At 35.2% G+C, this 21,508-nt stretch overlaps 1 protein-coding gene and 1 long non-coding RNA gene across 2 annotated transcripts; both read right to left on the reverse strand.

Annotated features, from left to right (window-relative positions):
* Positions 1-11,094: 11,094 nt before the first annotated feature.
* On the reverse strand, positions 11,095-17,059 carry LOC109207357 (alpha-soluble NSF attachment protein). Its single transcript, XM_019370262.1, has 9 exons — positions 16,793-17,059; positions 15,724-15,773; positions 15,560-15,632; positions 13,933-14,012; positions 13,460-13,611; positions 12,897-13,056; positions 12,774-12,821; positions 12,367-12,447; positions 11,095-11,461 (listed from the first exon to the last, which is right to left on the reverse strand). Exons 1-9 carry the CDS (start codon positions 16,935-16,937, stop codon positions 11,381-11,383), a joined length of 870 nt encoding a protein of 289 aa, XP_019225807.1. The 5' UTR covers positions 16,938-17,059; the 3' UTR covers positions 11,095-11,380.
* Positions 14,698-15,553, reverse strand: LOC109207358. Its single transcript, XR_002064995.1, has 2 exons — positions 15,442-15,553; positions 14,698-15,337 (listed from the first exon to the last, which is right to left on the reverse strand). It is a non-coding gene; the product is annotated as an uncharacterized LOC109207358 (long non-coding RNA).
* Positions 17,060-21,508: the final 4,449 nt, after the last annotated feature.

Raw genomic sequence — 21,508 nt, forward strand, 5'->3', positions numbered from 1 at the left:
TCATAGAAGCAACAAAACATTAGCAAAGATAAACAGTTGTAAAAGGAGGAAAAGGAGGAAAAGGAAAACGCTATTAACCTTCCCTATCATTTGAACCTAAATATGCATATTTAGGAGACAGCCGCCAACCCTAAGCAAGGAAACATGTACGTCTTGCGTCAAAGAACAAATTCCAACAAAGTGTTTCGGGTACCTTAAGTAAAGAAAATTGGGCACTAAAGTAAACATCAAATCATTTGTCATTTATGCCAATTAAAAGAAAAAAAGAAGATAATATTTGCATCTACCGCCCAGGAGTCCAAACCAAAATGTTGGGTTTTTGAACTCAAAGTACCAAAATAGGTAAAAATAAAATAAAATAATAACTCTTGACCTTTTTAGATATAGTGCATAAAATTCTTAGTGCATGGATTACATGCGTTATACCTGATTTTCAAAAGACGGTCAAAGTACAGGTATAGCGTATATATTAGATGTGCTATACCTGAATTTGAAAAGACAGATAGGTATAGCGCATCAAATATATGTGCTATACTTGTTTTAAAAAACGAGTTAGTCTCCTTCGTCGGGATAGAAGCCAAAAACGGTCCAATCCTCCCCCCCCCCCCCTCCCATTTAAAAGTTTAAAGCTCCATTGGAGCCCACTCCTCTCCCGAAATCTTGTCCCGTCATTCTTTTAGTGATCTAACACCCGATCCAAGGCGTTGTCGTGTAGTGAAGCTCTTTTATAGCCCAGTTCAGTGGTCAAATCTTCATTCTTTCTCAATTCAAAAAACTCAAGAAAGAGGTATTCCGAATCACTTTTGTATTATAACTCATGTATATAATTGACTAATTAGTTGTTTTTACGATATTGTATGCTTTTTGTGACGTTTTTTGAAATATTTATTTTTTGTTTTTTATCCGGATTAGTTTATCGATGTGCAAAAAATTATGAAAATTGTATGTTGTTCTTTTGTTGAATAATTAGTGTTATATGTGACTTTAGTATTGCACATATAATAATATGTGACTTTAGTGTTGTTTAGTGCCCTTTAGTGTTATGTAGTGTCTTTTGTTGTTTTGTGCTGTTTAGCATAGTAGAACTGATAATAAATTTAATTTATGTTAGTTGATGTTGTTATGGCCATTTAGAGTAGTGTGACTTTAGTGTTCTTTAGGATTCTTTAGTGTAGAATAAAAACTATGTACCCTCATTAACTAACTCGGTTAGAGTACTCAATTATGGATCAGATTTTGATCAATTATTAAGTGTATAGTAAATGTATTATTAGATAACAATCAAAAATTAAGTATGAATCATAAAATAATTAATTGGCAGTACAAAAGAGACGCTGCCGGATTTTTGTGTAAAATATAAAATTTAACAAACAAATCGCCATGTACTTGTGCCCAATGCATGCATCATCAAAAGTGGCACAAAAAATATTCTCATCACTGAGGCCATACAAATTGAACATTCCAGAAGCTTCTAAAGATCGGCGCCTGGGTACGGCAATTGAGGTTGCTCCTGCTATAATTCAAGGGCCCATCAGCAAAAACGTCTCGAGGAGTAGTTAAACGGGCAGGAGATAATAACAGAATAATTGTATGCACTGGTGGACCTTATACTTATGTACCCGGGCTAGCGCTCTCTCTCTTTCTAGCAGAATGTTATATGTTCTTATTCATATATTACCTTCCATTATTTTAAAAAAAAACACACAAATAAAAAATGTTAAGATATTCTTATATGAATTAAATAAATACTTAATAATAAAATTTTAAAAGTAATATCAGATAGTTAAACAAATTAAGTATTTAGTATTGTTTTAATCAAGAATAAAATTGTTAAAAAATTAACAGTACGTAAAAGAAATTGTGTCATTTTTGTTTCTTTAACATTATTAAATTAAGATATAAATCGTTATTAACGCAAAAAACTTTAATAGTATTTTTTATATGAATAATTATTAAAAATATCGAGATTAGTTATAACCCATAAACATCTGGAAAAAAGTTGACAATTCAAATGAAACCCTGCTAAATTTTAGTCTATTATCAACAAACAGCATATTCTTTGACAGCTCCGTTGCTCTAGATTCATCCCACATTTCTGTCTGAATGGCATCAAGATCCCTTGGGAGGGAATTCACATCTGGCATACTGGGAAACTGATCAAGATAGGGAATCTTCCTTGAATGAAAGGGCACATGGGACTCGTACACTCTGCGTCTAACGGTAGGTAGAGTCTGCATATATGGAGTATGCTCATTGGTGGCATCGTGCTCCCTCGTCAATCAGGTTGCTCATTCTCATTCTCATCAGAAAAAATGCATTTCCTCATCATCGTCACCCTCATCAGGGAAGGGTGTATCATCTCCACACTCATTAGTATTGTTGTCATAATCACTATCATCTTCGTGACTTTGTGCATCTGCCAGATCCTGATTAAATATATCATCTCCGGGCAACTGAGTAAGGACAGGATCTTCGTGTTGCTCGTTTTCACTACACAATCAATAAAATAATGAGTTTCTCAAAGTCATCCCAACATTATATATTATCTTTATCTCTTAACTTACAGTTCATAAGCTATTGATAGCCCATGATGCACACTTTCGAGCTGTTGATGACTCGCGGATGGACCAACATGATCCAAACCACCAAAATTGGGCATATTCCAGCTGTTGGTTGGTTCATAACTTGTAAAATCCATATCTGATTGGTACCCCCTTTGGAAGATATAAGTGTTAGTACGATTAAGATACATAAAAAAATATGCTAGAATAAGGAAAATTAAAATTTACCAGCCGGCGTGTGAATTATATAAACTTGGGGAGAAATTATGTCCTCGCTCCTCATTTCGACCGTAAAGTTAAGTTTAGATCTGGCCAGACTCTTGCAAATGGCACCTGTTCGGATGAAACTGCTCCAAAAATACCACCAGATAATTGAGGTTTATCCTTATTTTGCGGAACGTCAATATTGCAGACGTCTTCAGACTTGACGTACATTTCAAGCATTTTTATCACAAGAAGTTCCCGGTGTTCACTCGGAGTCCGCAAAAAAATCTTTTAGAGTTTTATCATCCTTGATGTTAAACTCAGCATAACAAGCAACCCCTTGCGGAGTAAGCGAATATGGATATCTTTCGGTTATATTAATATTAACAGAATATTTACTCACACTCATTATTTTACATATCAAAGATATCAGTTTATCGTACTCCAATGTGATTGGCAACTTAACAATATACTGTGGAGAACAACTATAGTGTACTGAGTTATTCTCCATGACAACCTCACCTCCTCCCCCCCCCCCCTCCCATATAACGCAACCCTAATTTTTCACTCTTCAGACATTATGACAAAATGCAGAAAAAGCTAAGTAAACAAATATTTCAGAATGAGTAAAAAAATACAAGGGATGCTGAAGAATGAATTTTTGGAATGAATTTTTGAAGAAGGAATGAAGCTCCTTAACTAAGCAAATCTTCTGTGCGAGGGGTACAATAATTGGAGTATAGTGCATTTAATATATATATATATATAATTATGCGCTATATCCACCAATTATTGTAGGTAAGTGATAAGTGGGGATTATGACTACTTATTAGCGCCTTTTTGCTTTTGTTTTAGTCCAAAAGCATTTAATTGTGTTCCCGAAAATTGATAAAATATGCTTAATTGCAGGAATATTAAAAAATGAGTCACTAAGATGAAATCTAATTCAAGAAGGAGTGATCTGAACTCAAGGACAAAAAACAGGCAAAAAAGCCCAAAGTGCGAACCGCAGAATATCATCTGCGGCCGCAGATTGTGAAGACAAACTTATCGAGGGACTGTGAAAAGTGCGCTCCGCACATGAAATGTACGACCGCAGAAGTTAGGGCAGAGCAAAAGTTTAGAGAGTTTTCACATCAAGTCAAAGGAAGTGCGGGCCGCACAATATTCACATCAAGTCAAAGGAAGTGCGGAATTGTGCGGCCGCAGAAGATCAGCTACGCGACCACAGTTGCATTTGTGTGGTCCGCAGAAGAGCCATGTGCGGCCGCACTCAAAAATGTGCGGACTGTAGAAAAAGAGAGATGCGGCCGCGGTTCAGAATTGTTCGGCTGCAAGATTCAAATACTGTTAAGTTGAAGCAAAGTGCGGACCGCGCATGGAATTATGCGGCTGCAGAACCTCAGAAAGGGCATTTTTGTCCGAAAATTCCAGCTTTGTATGAATAGAAGAGTTTCACTTTTTTAGGTCAAGTTGTGATATCAGCAGCCACAACAGACGTTCTTCCCTTCTTTAGTAGTTTTTGCCATTTTAAGCTTTTTGAACATAGATTTCATTATTTTAATTATCAACATGGGTTTGATTATCATTTCTTCTTCTATTTCTTCTATTTTAAGCATGAGTAGCTAGATTCTCACTAGGGTTGTGACCCAACCCTAGAGTGTAAACTTAATGGGTGTTTGATTTATTGTTTGTTTATGGTTTGGTATTTATTATTTGGCCTTGTTCTTGCTTTTAATTGTAGAATTAATGGTTGCAAATACTAGTTCATGCCTATTTGACTTGGTCTTTACTTGAGAAAGAGAGACTTAGTCTAGGAAAACTTGGCTAACAAGAAATTAGGTAATTCAAGAGATTGATAGTCCCAATTAAAGGGTTGAATCTAGAGATAGTAAAACCCGACTTAAGCTTTTTATCAACTGTTTGTTCAATACCCATTTGGGCTTGAGAAATCCGAATTGGGCAAAATCACTCTCTTACCGAGAAGTATTGAGTGGGTACTCGAGTGTTGATAGCGATAATACACCGCGACCAATAAAACAAGCTTTAAAATTTACAACCCGTTAGGCAAACATCTAGGTGAAGGTCATAGCCCTAAGTCATAGCTCCCTGTGGAATTCGACCCCGACTCCTTGTTGGGTGTTACTATTGCATCGACCATTTCATAACCTCAAATAGAGGTGTGACTTGGACGAGATCAGTAAGTCAATTAACAGGTATAGCGCATGTAATTCATGCACTATACCTTAATGAACAAACGTGTCGTTAAGGCATTGCGCATGAATTACACGCGCTATATATAAAAAAATCACTACTCCCTCCGGTTCACAATAAGTGTCCAATTTGCTTTTTCATTTTGGTTCAAAATAAGTGTCCAGTTATGTAATCAAGAAAGAATTCAATTTATTTTTACAAAATAACCCCTATGTACATATCCCTAAAAAGTTTTCTTACTCCTCACATTAAATGTTTAATTAGGGGTAGTTTAGTCATAGTAGGTATTTTTGTATAGAATTTAATATTTTCTTAATGGGCGTGCTAAAAGCAAATTGGACACTTATTGCGAACCAGAGGGAGTGGTAATTTTTTTCCACCTATTTTGGTGCTTTGAGTCCAAAAAACCAACATTTTGGTTCTGGACTCACCTAATGCTGTATGGTGGGCCGGGCTGGGACCAGGACCGGACCCGCGGTCTTAACGGGCTAAACGGTCCTGGCGGGCCGGTCCTGGTGGGCCGGTCCCCAATGGTGCAGGAGGCCCGTGGCGAGCCGGTTCACTTCTATAAGCCCATGAGCCTGGGCCGGTTCAACCGGGCCTAACGGGCTCCAACGGCTATTTTTAAAAAAAAAAATTAAAAAAAAGACCAACGGTCAGATTTTTAAAATCTAGTCGTTGGCCTTCATAATTTATCCGTTGGCCACTTTAAAAAATAGCCATTTGGCCCCCAAACTTTATTTTAACCCCAAACTTTATATAATTACACTTTTTTCCAATTCTCAACTATAAATACCCCCTCGTTCTTTCATTTTTACTCACTAATTCATCAATCTCTCTCAATCTATATCTAATTTCTCTTCTATAATTGCTTATTTTATTATTGCAATTTCGTGAAAAATTGTGAAGTTGGTGAATTGAAGTATTCAAGTCTTCAAGTCTTCAACGATTTTCAATTTTCAAGAAGTTGTTCGGCAATTCGGTAAACTCGTTCCAACTCTTAAGTTTTAAGAATATGTTTTTGTGTGTTTTAGTTTGCATAATTGTAATTAATATGGCATTTTCTTTGAAAAAATGTTTGGTGGTAAGGGAAAAGCTAAAATTGGTGAAAGTAGTCGCCAACCTACTACCCTTCCCCCGTCTCCCCGACCCAGACCTGTTACCCGTCCTGCTGCTCCTATTATTCTTGATAGTGATAACCCTTGTTTTCAATTTTTCGATAGTGAATTTTGCCATAATGTTGCACCAGGTCAAAGATTAAATGAAGAAGTTATGAATGCTCTTTATCCTAATGAAACTATCTTAGAAAATGATGAGGAAAATGAGGATGTAGATGAAACCCAACCGATTTAGATGATACACCTACTAGTCCTGTTAATAACCCAACTGATCCACCGGCCGACCCACCTGTAGAAACCCCTACTTTTAATAAACAACCTTCTAAACGCCTAGAAACATCATTAGTTTGGAATTTTTTTACTCAAGTAAGAGAACAAAATAAGGCTAAGTGTAACAATTGTGGGAAATTGCTGGCGCATAAATATACTGGAGACCGTAGCGGCACGGGTAGTTTGGCTAGGCACATACAAACACACCCTAGAGATAAAGTTAGATATTTACAAATGAAAGCGAAGCTAGAGGGGACAAGTGTAGATACTGCGGTTAACCCTAGTACAGGTTCAAATCTAGTTCAAGCAGGAATTAACACTGTGACCGGAGGTATTTTATATTACGATCCAAATAAAGATCGTGAAGAATTACCAAAGATGGTTACCGTTATGTGCTTACCCTATACTTTTCTTTCTAATCCTAATTTTGTGCATTATATTAGAAAAGTTTTTAATCCTACTTATAAAGGTTGGCCTCGCGCAACAGTTAAGAGCGATATTTATAAATATAAACATGAATATAAACAATATTTGCGGTATTTATTTACTCATATAACTAATCGGATTTCTATTACTACTGATATTGGTAGAAGTAATAATGACTGTGATTATCTAACTGTTACAAGTCATTGGATAGATGAGGAGTGGATAATGCAAAAACGCATTATTGCATATAGAATAATTAATTCACGTCACACAGGTAAGTTTATTGCTAACACTGTTGCAGATATTTGTAGATATTTCTGCATTAGAGATAAAATAATGGCAATTTCTATGGATAATGCTTCTAGTAACACTAGTGCTATAGGCATACTTACAACAACACTAAATCCTGCATTTAGTAATATATTCCATGTGAGATGTATTTGTCATATTTATCATTTAATTGTCGGTGATGGTATGCGAATTTTAAATTTAGAAATTGAAAAGGTTAGAATGGCTCTTAATTGGCTTTTTTATTCAAACCGTAGAAGTAGACTTAGAGAGTATTTTAAAAAATGTGATAAATATGGCCTTAGAGAAAGAAAGGTTCCTAAACCTTGTCCGACTAGATGGAATTATATGTACGAAAGTTTAGTAGTTGCATATGAATATAGAAACCCAATTAATGCAACGTTTAATGCTCGTGTTCGTGTTCCGGCACTATGTGATTTGTTTGTTGAATTTTCGGAGGGTGGGGAAATTTATAAACTTGCTATAAATGCAATGAAAGAAAAGTTTAAAAAATATTTTTTTTCTATCCCCCTATTTATGGTGTTGCTGCAATGTTAAATCCTACAATGAAATTAGGAGGTCCTCACTTTTGGTACTCAAATATTTATAAGGCTTTAGATCTTTCAAATGAGGAATTTGCTACACTTGCAGATGCAAAAGCCTCAATTAAAATTAATGCTCAAACTATTTATAATGCTTATCAACTTGCCTTAGATCATGCTAGGCCAAATGTTCCAACCCCCTACTTCGTCTAGTTTACAATCGTCTAAAAGAGCTGCGAGCTTAAACGCACTTAAACCTTGGACGGAGTTCAGGGGTTCTCAAGGTGATAATTATGATGAAACTTCACATCTAAATGAGCTTCAAGTTTATTGTCGCAGGGACTTGAAAAGGAGAATCCAGACGGCACTTTTGATCTTTTGGAATGGTGGAAGGCAAGGGAAAAACATTTTCCGGTTCTTGCAAGGATGGCTCGGGATATTTTAGCTATTCAAGCTTCAACTGTTGCATCAGAGAGCGCTTTCAGTCAAGCAAGACTTCAAATAGGTGATCATAGAGCGTCTATGAGGGAGAGCTTGGAAAAATCAGTACTATTCAGAGATTGGATCCGCTCGGAAAGAAGAAACTTTGGACTTGCAGAATCACAACCGGAGATAGACGAAGCTTATGAAGAAATGATAGCGGAACTTGCGGAGGATGCTGCTTCGCCCGGAAGCGGTGATGAACAAGCTTCTTTTCCGCCACCACCAACGGAACCTCCTCCGAACCTTGAAGGATTTATGAGATTTGTTAGAGATACAATGTAGATTATGGTGTAACTTGTACTTTGGCATATCTTCTTTAGTTTTTTTTCCTTTTAATGGTGGTATTAGTACCTTGTTGTGCTCATTCCATTGGGGGGAAGAAGACTAAGAAAGATATGCCATTTTTGGTAATAAAAATTATAAGACATGCCCTTGAATATCTCTTTGCAATATTTTTTTGTCTTTAACTTGCAATTATTTATAAGCTATAATATATATACATAACATACAATATATACTATAAGAAAATATATAAGGGAATATATATACATAACATACAATATATACTACAACAAATTATATAAGGGAATATATATACATAAATATAAGGGAATATATATACATAACATACAATATATACTACAACAAATTATATAAGGGAATATATATACATAACATACAATATATACTACAAAAAATATATAAGGGAATATATATACATAACATACAATATATACTACAACAAATTATATAAGGGAATATATATACATAACATACAATATATAGTATACTATACTAGTATACTATATATATTATATTTACATGAAGAAGTAGTACTATATATACTACAAAACAAGATTTTTCAAAATGAGGGCCCCACCCCCAATGACCACCAACGGTCATATTAATTGCACAAATAGCCGTTTTTTTTTTCCAATTTACAAAACTAACCTTCTCTAACACTATAAGTACCCCCCTCCCTCTTCTTCATTTCAATACTCAATACTCATTTCTCAATCTCTCAATCTCCAATTTTCAAGACTTCAAGTCTCAATCTCAATTTTCAAGTTAAATCATGCCTCGTTCGGAAAGAGTGCGCTTATTTGTTTCGCAATACTATGAAGTGTTTGAAGAAAATGAAGAAGGCCAAATATTAAAGTGCAAGAACTGTGGAAGAGTCTTAAATTTTCGTTCAGGGTGTACCGCAGGCATTTTAAGGAGGCATATAAAGTATTGTGTTGAGGGTATTTATCCGCAAATTCGTCTTTAAGATTTTTCAACAATTTGTGTTATTTTAAAATTATTAGACGTATTTATGCTTCATGTTGTACTTTGTTATTAATTTATTATGCATGCCAATTTAGTTTTACTATTGTTTTGTTATTTTACTTTTTCGTCAAGCACTTTAATAATTAGATTTCTATATTATATATACTACATATATTTATATAGCCATGTATAAGAGCAATTTATATATATACATACATATATGGTTTACAAGAAATTGCCTTAAACAAAAAAAATTATAAAAAAAAGCCCGAAAATAAAAAAAGCCCGTTAGGCCCGCTAAGTCCACGAGCCCGGTCAATTTAGCCCAGGACCATATGGGCTTAGGCCCGTCATGGGCTGGTTCCATCCGTTGAGCCCACGAAGCCCGGGACTGCTAAGCCCGGCCCGTTTAACCCATTTAGGCCCGGGCCCGGACCACCATTCAGCATTAGACTCACCACGCAGTTCTTACATCTTTTAGCCCAGTAGCATATATTGGAACAGATAGAGTTGTAGGTACAGCAAGATTAAATACCAAGTACCGGTCTAAGAACGAATCCCCGCTTGGAATATAAATACTATGCCTAACCCAAACAAGTAGGGGTAGGCAGGCTATACTAATTCCTAATGTTATCATCCTTTCATTTGGATCTATTTCATTCTAATCCTCAATAATTTATCTTTTAAGATCAATTAGCTGCTATGAATATGAAAAGAAAGAAGATACTTTCAATTACGTGTACTTTATATTGTCAGTGTGAAAAATACATTTCAGAAAACCGGGGGGGGGGGGGGGGGTTTGGGGGGGGGGAGAAGGGAAGAATAACAAGAAAGATACTTGTGATCAGTCATGTCCAAGAAAGTGCACCATGTCACGAACGAAGAAAGTGACTTCATCTATTTTTATACTCATTATGTCTTATACACCATAATTTTGCAGATATTCAATAACCAAAGTTTGTGGTTCTTAATTCCATTATTACCAAAGAGATTCATATGTGGCATTTAGTATCACTAGTAATGAAGGCTGACACACTTAGCAATATGTCTTTATCTATGACATAGTTACTCCAATAATTCACAAAGCATTTTCTGTTTAAAGTCTTTGATGGAAGAATATCATACTTGTCCAATGATAAAAATTTATTTGCATCCGGTGTTACACCAAACCACTAGATGCATGGGGTGTGTAATTTGTACATAAACTTTTCTTCATTAATCATGGTTAATTAATATTCAGTATCACTTTGTTAAATCACTTAACCAAGATAAGTTGGTATGATTTAGTGTAAACACCGGATAAGGATAAGTTTTTACCCTTGTCCAACAAAAATGCACGTCTCATTGAAGTCAAATTCCAACCTACCCTCAAGTCATAGTAAAGGCTTTCAACCATAAAATTTGATAATTATAAACCTCAGCGAGACTACACTGAAACAGGACCAATGAAGATGCTTGAGACTACAAAATATTCCTCTGAACTCCAAAATAGCCAACTAGCAGATACTTCTGTTGCTAGAACTTTGGACGTGTTAACATTATCTGCCACTGAAAATTAAAGCACCAGGCTTGTTTCTTGCGCATACAACTCTTTGAAACTAAATCATCTGAGATTAGAATGGTAGTCGTTACTCTCTTTTTCTTGTATTAAAACTTGCAACCTATCGTCGTGTAAGAAGCTCTAACTCCAATTCCACTTCCTTCTTACTTCCAGACAACCGGCACAATTTTGTTTCATTCTTCTAGTCCAAATGAGAACATTTATTTACACATAATTGATAGTACAAATACCCACACCAAACACAGAATTGTACAAAACTTGGACCTTAACCTCTCAGCCTCAAGACTTCAACTTTGACCATTAGACTAAAACCTTGTGACAAGTCAAACTCAATTAGTTCAAATAAAATGCATTCACGCAAGCACGATAATAATCAATCACCAGTACAAATAAAATATCATAAAGGATGTACTAGTAGTTTACAATAGGTCAAAGGGGAACAAATTAAGTAAGATCATCTTCCTCGAGCTCCTTAGCCTTCAATGTTTCCTTCACTCTTAGAAGAAGTGTTGTCCTCCAAGCATCCTGTGGAGTGAAGATATTTAATGTAGATTGTAGAAAATCGGTGTAAAATTACAACATAGTAATACGTGCTCAAGTCAAAAAGCATCCAAGTATGAATCCACGAAGCAGTGATAACAAAAAGAATTAAACCAACTTATAGATAACTTCAAGATTGAGTGTTTTTTAGAAAACCAGATAAGCAAATGAATTCTACTGTTATCTACTGTTATCTATGTGTAGCACTTGCATAACCACTGCACATGTCAAATTCTGCTTTCAAATTCAAATGCCAATGCATTAAGTCAAGCTTGAAGGTCAGTAAAACTACTTCTGTACTCAAATGCATCTACTGCCCCATAAATAATAAAACCGGCACCGTCTTCTCATACAAGTTTCTCCTGACAATCATGCCCTCTACCTCCTTAAAATCAATATCTCAAAAAGAAAAATCAGGGTTCAGTGCACCGTCTCTAGTCCTCAATTTCATCCACTTCCGTATACCTTAACTTTCAAAGAATCTAGGTCTCCTTCAGATAAACATGCCTTTTGATATACTCCAACAGTGAGAATACTGGTGGTCAAACCAAAGAGTTATTTGCTGGTATAAAACACTGCTAACTATCCGAAACTAGGAAATATATCTAGATATTTGCCATAAAACCAAAAATATAGCAGTTAAACATGAATGATTATGCTACAGTTACATAAAACACAAAAAATTAAATTAAGCACCCTAGAGAGAGAATCACAAGAATATTCAACCTTTAGCACCAGATCAAAAGAACCTAAGGTCAGATACTGCTTCACAAGAGTAGGTGAAGATGCTACTAGCTTACGGCACTGAATGACAGCTATAGTAGTTTGTGTCACCAAAACACATGATTTTTCTTTTAATTGGTACAAAAGTGCCAAGAGTTCAAGATTACCAGTTGTGTCATGCTATCATACTCTTTCACAGCATCAGTGAACTTTGCAACATCTTCCTCATCAATTGCAGCTGCCAAATCCTGTTCTTGGAAAAAATACTCCCTAATTAGCTCTTTACTGTAATATTCAGAAATTACATGTACGATAACTGTGAAGCAACAAGTATAAGCACTTGAGTGAAATCTTATATTGTTTTTGGCCCTTGCGTGACTGTACCTCAATATGTTCATTTGCAATACTAGGAGGTAATTAGCAATAAATGCATTGGATCATGTGAAATATGATAGTAGCAGTTTGTAGATTTGATATGATGCAAACCATTTTCACAAAGATCAGAGCCAACAATTATCTAAAAGCAGGAGAGAAAATAACATCAATAGGCTGGAATATGCAAGCTATGACATACCACTAGCAATTTGCATTCGCGTGTCCCTGAAAATGTTGGATCCAGCTCCTGCAGATAAAGATGCAATATTTACTAACTGAAAGCATGTCTGTGGATGGAAATCTTCGTGGCTGAAAAAGAAACCTGATATCGCTCCAATGCATTGTTGATTGCAACAACATCACCTTTACAAAGTTGGCAAATGCCAGCATTAAGAAGATGCCCTCTAACTCCATACTTCAACAAGTTGTTATTGACTGAGTGACGTGCAATCTCCTCAAAGATCTCGATTGCTCTCGGATATCTGAGAAAATAATGTCGAATTTGTATGAGAACAACCAATTCTTATAATACATTGAACAATGAGAAGCTAAAACAACAGCTTACAACAGCTTATAACTTTATTAACACCGTGAAATATGGGACTCATCAAATGCCATTTATTCACAGTTACACTCATAATTCGGAAGTGATAACCTTCTCCTAACTACTGATATTGACCCCTTTTCTATCTTTCCTGTTTGTTTCATCCATAATAAGAGATTGATTTCACCATCACTCCAAGAAGACCAGATAAACCTCAAAGATTTGACAGAGAACTATGCAATATCTTCCAGTGCTGAGCAATCATTCTCTCACGACATGATCAGCATTGTTTTTTTTTTCTTCTGAAAATTATATCACTTCCTAACTACAATGAATCTTACTTTTCTATTTGAGCAGAGAATTGTGCAACTTTCTGCTTGCACTGATTTGCAGTTGTTGTCACATCTTCACTCTGGTAAAGATCAGCTGCCTTCTCGTAGTAACTGATGGCCTGCTCCAAGTTTTGCTCTTGCTCATATAATTCAGCAATTTCCTGCACACCGAGCAAGTTACATCTCTTTCAAACAGTGAAACCAAGCTTCTTAGGGATACTTCAACTAAAGTATCTGCATTTTCTACAATCATTTTGTCGTGAGGGTCACATACAACATTAATAAGAAAGTGACAGACACAAGACCAGTCACCTGTCAACTTTCTTGGTAATATAAGAAGTTCAACAGGTTAAGTACATAGGACAAACTAAGCATTGAGCTGACAAGAACATATATTTAGAGCATGTGCTCGCATGAAGAGTCTGATTGAACACAAGAGAACAGCCCTCTAAAACATCAAAGATCACATCTATATTATATACCTTGTAATATCTTGCCGACATACTTAGCCTCCCAATGTCCAGAAACATGTTCACTGCCTGCTCTAAACACGATATTGCCTCTGCAGGATACATATATGCAGAATTCAATTTGTTTAAGCTAAAGCTAAAGATGACTAAAGAAGAATGGAAAAATAATAACAATGTGATGCTTTTCAGAAAACATTCTCGAAAATGATGTGACATTTGAATTACACTGCATATGATTTTAGGAGCAAAATGGACATGAATATAGTAGAATGGATAAGCCGGATAAATATAATCAACCTCAGCTAATTTGGGTTGGGGTGTAGGTGATAGATTGATTATTGATATATACTATAATGATCTTTCATTTAAGCATGAAATTCACTAAATAATGGACCCATATCTACTTAAATACCAAAACTTGATTCTCCACTTGTGATGTGTGCTTATCACAGATCCTGCACCGTACCATATAAGATAATGGGCTCACCCTCTACCTTTCCAAGAACCAAAGCCCCGGAAGCAATATATTGTTCTGACTTAGAATCGATTAAACATGTGTGCGTGTACGTAATGTATGTGTGCCTGTGATAATATAACCAAGCACGGTACCAAGAGGTCTACTTGGGACTCTCTCTCTCTCTCCTCTGCGGGTGTTTAGCAATATTGATGGTTTCAATTTCCAAAATATGTCCACCAAAACCTCCAAAAATGAAAGAAATTTAACTGTAGTTCCAAAATTATGTGTTCCAAGCAACATCCTTGGAATCTCTGAAAGTGTTTTTTTTTTTTTTTTGACAAGTACTAACTATCAAAAAGTTAATATTTATCAATGTGGAAACAACCCTCATATAACTCAACATATTTATCTTATGAAATAACAAAAAAATGTGAGAGCACTAACATAAACTATCAATTAAATGGGAGTGCACTATCTTACTATCATTGAATTCAACAAAGTTATTCTTTTAGTTGCTATATCATAAATGATGCTATGCGTAAACTTGTATGCATAGTATTTTGTAGATACTCTTGATATTATGCATTAAAGCATGAAGTTATGCATAAATACAATAACTTATTTTTCTTTGTAACAATGTAATCATTATGTATCTTATATACTAATCTAGTAAAGTTACTGCATTCAAATATTTAACATAAACTCAAAATAGTTTCCAAATGTTTCAAAAAAGTTTCTGTTTTAATTAATTTGAGACTTAAAAAATTCTAATCATGCCTATATCCAGAATAGTTGGCACTTGGCAGTGCAACACTCTCCAATCTTTTTAACATCCTTATTATAAATTACAAATTGAAAGTGTCATTCTAATAGCAAAAAGAATAAGCTCACCCATAAAGGAGAGCATCTAGCAGCTTACGGATGGCAGAGCAACTACCTTGGAACAATGCCCAGACTCCACTGGTGGGATTACACTGGGTTAGTTGTTGTCGTTGTACAAGATAACTAATACGTACTTGATAAAAGCGAAACCTCTAAGAAGCTCCTAATGAAAAGAGGATTACACGTAGAGCAGGGCGCACTTGCATCCACAGATGTTAACTTCATTTGGAGTGGTTCTTTTCAAGCATGCAACATAAAAGGGCTGGTCTGAATCAAATAAGTGTTCTGTGACTTACAAACCTTTAGTGTTTGACTTCTTGTAGCAATGAGCAGCATCAGCATAAGCATTAGCAGCCTCATGTTTGCTATCCAACTGCAAACATAAAGTGAACGACTTTCAAGAACTGAAAAAAGGAAAGAGCATCAATGAGAGACGACTCACTACAGGAGGATCAAACACTTACCTTAAGATGACAATTAGCCAATTTAACATATACTGCTCCGGCTTGATCCCCTGAAATAACCAAGAAACAAGAAATTAGTATACAATTTCTTACCATGCAACGAGGCTGATTGAATCTATGAAACAGTTTTCCCTGAAGATCCTTCAGGACTTAAGACCTTGCCTTATTAAGAAATTTATTCACTTTTTCCGACATCGAAGCGATTATGTCCATCTTATACAAGTTTAAAAACTAATTGAAGAAAAGCTTTTTTTCTTTGTCTTCGAAGTATCTCTTTCCATTTCTAGAATTAATTCAACCAAGGAAAAGACAGAGCGGAATCATCAAAATCCACCTATACAGCAAGGTATAAGCAAGAGTTATAAGCAAGTTATCAACCAAGTGCAGCATGTCCAAAGGAAAATAAAATCTGCTCAGTGAAAACTCTCCTTACATGAATAATGATGCAGCTTTTTAAAAGATCAAAATAATACAAATGCCGTTCTTTTCTTATGCTCCAACAGTTGTTTTATAACCGAGAAATCCCCGAGGGCAAGTGGAGCACGGTTCTAACTCTGTGGATAATAGGTCGGCCCTCACCCTTCTTCACTTATATCCCAGGCTTTTGACTGCAGCAAGCTCCAAAATTTGATGTGCCCCTAACCCACACATCACTTGTTGCACTTTAACACTAGACCAAAGCCATGGAGGCAATGCTCCAACAATTAATTAACTAATCAAATCCAGCAAAATTTTACACATAATTTTAGCGCTTTGTAATAGTCGAATTGGTCTACAAACAAATTACTCGGACCAAACAATCAACCTCATAAGGAAGCTCATTTAATGAGAAAATGCATAAACAATCATCCTGAAATTTCCGGGCTTTCTCACATATTCATTTGGATGCAACTCCAATTCAAAATTATAACAAGAAAATAAAGAAAGCAATCGATATCACCGTTTACACTACGATAGTTTGAGAAAAATAAGAAAATTAAAATCTAAAAAACAGAATCGGAGTCGATCACCACAATACTAGATCTTAATAAAATGATAAATCGTATGGGAAAGGGAAAAAAGAACTAACATGATTTGGCGAGTTTGAAGCAATTGCCAGCTTTATCGAAGAGATCAACGGCGTCTTCGTATTTGGAGCCGAAAAGGCCCCATCCGCTCAGCTTCTTCTCTGCCTTCTTCTCGAAATCTTCACCTCTTGCGATTTGATCCCCCATTGTTTTCTGGTCAGCACAAAAGGGCGATCGATAGCTGTCGTTTGAAGCTATCTGAAAATGAAGGAAAAGGGGAAGAAAATAATGCGGTGGCAATGTCGAAAAAGTGAAAGAGTCCGGTTTTAGGAATGGGACGGGCTTTGATTTTTCTAGGCCTGCCCCTTTTTGTTGGGCTTGGGACCAGCAGAGAAAAGTATTCACCGTCCAGACCCAAGATATAATTTACTGGGCCCCACCAAATGTCAAGAGCATTAGCCGGTTGGTCGAAATTAATCGCTTTAGCTGGCCAAAAATGAAATATATATATATATAAATTAATCGCTTTAGCTGGCCAAAAATGAAATATATATATATATATATATAATACAAACATATATGATAAATATATATTTTATCGGCTGTTATATTAAAATATAAATTTCTCAAATTTCAATTGACCTTGAGGCAACTCAATAGCTTTATGACAAGTTGTTCCGCCAAGCTTATGGGGAAACAAAAGTTCTTATTTTTCGAGAAAATTGCTTCTTTTAGAGAATTTGATATGTTTGGCCGAGCTCTCTAGGACAAAATAAGAGGGTGATTGGCTAAGCTTATAAGTTGGTCAAACTGGCTTATAAGTACTTTTTGGCTTATCTACGAGTTTGGTAAAATTAAAAGTGCTTATAAGTTAAGTGCTTATAAGCCAAAAGTAATAGGTTGGTCTCCCCCAACTTATCAAATTTCAGCTTATAAGCACTTTAGGTTTGACCAAAATATTTATTATTCTATCCCTAAAATATTTCTTTTTAAAACAAAACTCTTCGTATACTCAGTTCTTCAACTGCTTATTATTAATTTCAGCACTTTTATCCAAACACGTAACTGCTTATTTTTTAAATCAGCTTCAGCACTTTAAAGTGCTTCTCAGCACCTAATGCTTATCAGCTACTCTAAATCAGCTAACCCAAACGGGCTCTAAGTACTTTTGATTAGTAATATAAGTTATCTTCAAAAGCTGAAAACGTAGCTCTTTTTTAAAAATACTAGCCTTATGGTACACGCGTTGCGCGTGTATCCTATCTATAGTTTTTAATTCCTGTGAAAATACTCATTTACATATGCTGCCTATTCAATTGATTTTGGTTTCTAGAAACAATTCTTTATTTTGTATTTAAAGAAATACCACCTTAATAAAATTTTAATAAGCAATCAGTGAGTAGGGACTTAATTGTATGTGTTATAATTGATTTTATTGGGGAATAAATATTAATTGATAAGTAATTCTCACCAACTTAAGGTTCTCATATGATACAAACTTCTAGGAAAGTTGTTAATTAACCAAAATACAAGGAATGCCAAGATTTTGCTAATATACCAAAACTTAGAGTAGCAATTTTTAGCTGACTTATAGCCCGTTTGGCCAAGCTGTAAAAATCAGCTTATTTTGAGAAGTGCTTTTCTCAAAAGTACTTTTGGTGAGAAGCAGTTTGTGTTTGGCTAATTAGTTTGAAAAGCACTTCTGAGCAGCAATTAGTGTTTGGCCATGCTTTAAAAAACTGCTTCTAAGTGTATTTTTCTCAAAAGTGCTTCTCAAAAAAGTGGTTTTGGAGAGAAGCTACTTTTTTCTGCTTCTCCAAAACTGCTTCTGCTTCTTCTCAAAAGCACTTTTTTTCCTTCCCAAAGCTTGACCAAACACCTTAATTTTTTGGCCAAAAGTGCTTTTGGCCAAAAAAAAAAAGTACTTTTGGCCAAAAAAAAGCTTGGCCAAACAGGCTATTAAAAGTCTTAGATATTAGCTACCATTAAAATACCTTTTCAAGAAAAAATTAAAATATTTAAATTAATTATAATTACAATTTTGTCTGAAATGAAGTATATTGTCAAAGCTAAAAAGTTGATCAATATTTTTTATAGGGATTTGTGCTTTTAAAATAATATAGTTTAGATAGATATAATAAATTAATAAAGGCAGAATAGCCTAGGAGACACCCATACTTGTTCCGGTTTGACATCCCGGTCCCTGTACTACATAAAGTTTTATTCAGACACTTGAACTCGATCAAAACTAATATTTTAAACACCTCTGACCATTGACCAAGCTGATGTGGCATAAATATAACTGAGGTGGACAAAATGCTTGGTATACACGCGCATAGTGAGCGTGAAATGGTGGCTAAATCAGAAAATGACAAAAAATTAAAAAGAGAAAGGAAAAAAAGTATAACAACTCATATCACCTTCAACCCACCAACCTCTTCCATTTTGGTGCTGGCACCGCGACCTTCTCCCGTTCCGCCACCACCTTCTCCACCACTACTACCTCCTTCAACTCTTCCATCATCACCTTAACCTCCCTAAATTTTAGAGCTGTTTTTGAGCCATTTCTTTTGCTGCCACCACTACCACCTCCAGTATGACAGAGAACCGCCTCCTCTTCTCTCTATTTCTCCATCAATTTAGTCCAAATAGGAAAATAAATAATACAAAAATCTGATTAGTTAAAGTGTTTGTGTCTATTTTTGATGAATTTTGGAGCTTTCAAAAGGGTCGAGCTCAACAAATTTGCTTCTCAAAGGCAATATACCACCAACATAATTTAGACCTTTACAAGCCTTCTTGTCCACAAATTTCATGGCCTTAAACAATTCAAATCCTCCTTTGATATTTTCTTTTCATTATCCTTAAAGATTAAAGATTTTAGGCTATCAACAAAATTAGTTGTTGAATTATTACTCTTGGTGCATAATTTGGATTGGTACATTGAGTGGATTTGGGGGTTTTGACTATTGTAACTTGAAAAAAATTGAGTAGAAAGAGCAGGTTAAACAGAGAAGGAAACCTTGAAGGGTGGAAGAAGTAGCTTGTCACCATTTAAGAATTTGTGAGCTTTCAAGGGTGAAAATGGTGCTGATGGCTAAAAGGCAAAGAGCTAAAAACGTGGAGAGAGAAGAAAAGGTGTGCGGTCCTTTTTTTTTTGGAAAAAAATAAATTGATCTGAAAATTTTATAAACAGAAAATTATGATATGGATGGTATTTATCTAGGTGGATCTGATGTGTCCTCCATATCATGGAGAGTGAACAACACACATGGTCGGAGGTGTTTAAAATATTAGTTTTGATGGAGTTCAAGTGTCTGAATGAAACTTTATGGAGTTCAGGGACCGGGATGTCAAACCAGAACAAGTACAGGTGTTTCCTAGGCTATTCTGCCTAACTTATAAGCTCAAGAAAATTAATTAGAAGAAAGGAGGGACAAAATTGGATGTCAACAACTGAAATCATCAAGTTTTGACATCGTATGAGGAATTTATTNCGCGAGAGCCTTCTCGCGAACACGAAGGCCAAAAGTCTGCAACAGAAACTTCAGAAAATCTGCAACTTCAAAATACCAAAAATGGTCTGATTGACCCTCCAAAACTCACTCGAGGCCATCGGGACCCCAACCAAAAGCACCAACATATCCTAAAACCTCACTCAAACTTGTTCCAATCATCAAAACACCTCAAACAACATCAAAATCACTCAAAGCACATCGAATTCAAGCCTAAGTTTCCAAGAACTTCCGAAATACACTTTCGATCAAAAACCCGACCAAACGATGTCTGAATGACCTGAAATTTTGCACACACATCCCAAAAGACATAACGAAGCTAACCAAATCATAAAAACTCCGATCCGAGCTCATATACAAATAAGTCAACTCTTGGTCAAACCTTTCAAATTCAAAGCTTTCAACTGAGACTGTTCTTTCAAATTCATACCGATTTCCGCAAAAAACCAAAACCAACGATCTACATCAGTCATAATACATCATACGGGGCAAGTCATACCCGAGAACTGGCGATCAAAGTGCAAAAGCTCAAAACGACCGGTCGGGTCGTTACAATAAAATAAGCCAAGCGAAATCAAAAATATGAAACAAAGAATTATATAAAAATTAAAAAAAGTTTGTAAGATAAAGAACACATAAATTTAATATCTTACCAAAACCATTATCGAAAAGAAAGCTTCCAGATGATGGCTTACAACACACTAATCTTGTAACAGATGCCTACAAACACCATATACAAATTAAAGACAGTGTATAATACAAATTGCTTTTGTATTATATTCAAAGTTCTAATAAAATACGTGAATATAAAATTGAACTACTAATATAATGCTTACAAATGCGTAAATGCAAAATTCAACTACTAATACAAATAAGTGCATGCGAAATTCAACTACTAATACAAAGTTTACAAGTTAAATGTAAAATTCAACTATTAATATAAATACGTAATACAAAGCTTCTTGCTCTAAGAAAGAGAAAGCAAAACCATTAATTTTGTGGTGCTCGAAGAAGAATTGTTTTAAGGATGAAACCTAAAAGGAGATTAAATATAGTTGGAGTTGAACAAAAATCTTTTCTAGTGTGTAATTGATTTGAACGAAAAGTTTTCCTATTATGTGGTGTACGATTTTTTATTAGATTGTTAATATTAGGAAAATAATTAATTACGGAAACAATTTATGGAAATAATTAGATGACTATTCCATAATAGTAGATAATTAATTAAATGACTACTTTTAAATATTAAAAAATAATCAAATG

The sequence above is a fragment of the Nicotiana attenuata genome, unplaced genomic scaffold (genome assembly GCF_001879085.1).
Source record: "Nicotiana attenuata strain UT unplaced genomic scaffold, NIATTr2, whole genome shotgun sequence".
Taxonomy (NCBI): Eukaryota; Viridiplantae; Streptophyta; class Magnoliopsida; order Solanales; family Solanaceae; genus Nicotiana; species Nicotiana attenuata.

Excerpts from the sequence above, each read along its gene's own strand:
- LOC109207357 (XM_019370262.1), bottom strand. The coding sequence starts at position 16,937 with ATGGGGGATCAAATCGCAAGAGGTGAAGATTTCGAGAAGAAGGCAGAG. Across the intron at positions 13,612-13,932 it reads TGTCGGCAAGATATTACAAG|GAAATTGCTGAATTATATGA; the intron begins GTATATAATATA and ends CTCGGTGTGCAG. Across the intron at positions 11,462-12,366 it reads ATGATAGCATGACACAACTG|GATGCTTGGAGGACAACACT; the intron begins GTAATCTTGAAC and ends TTCACTCCACAG.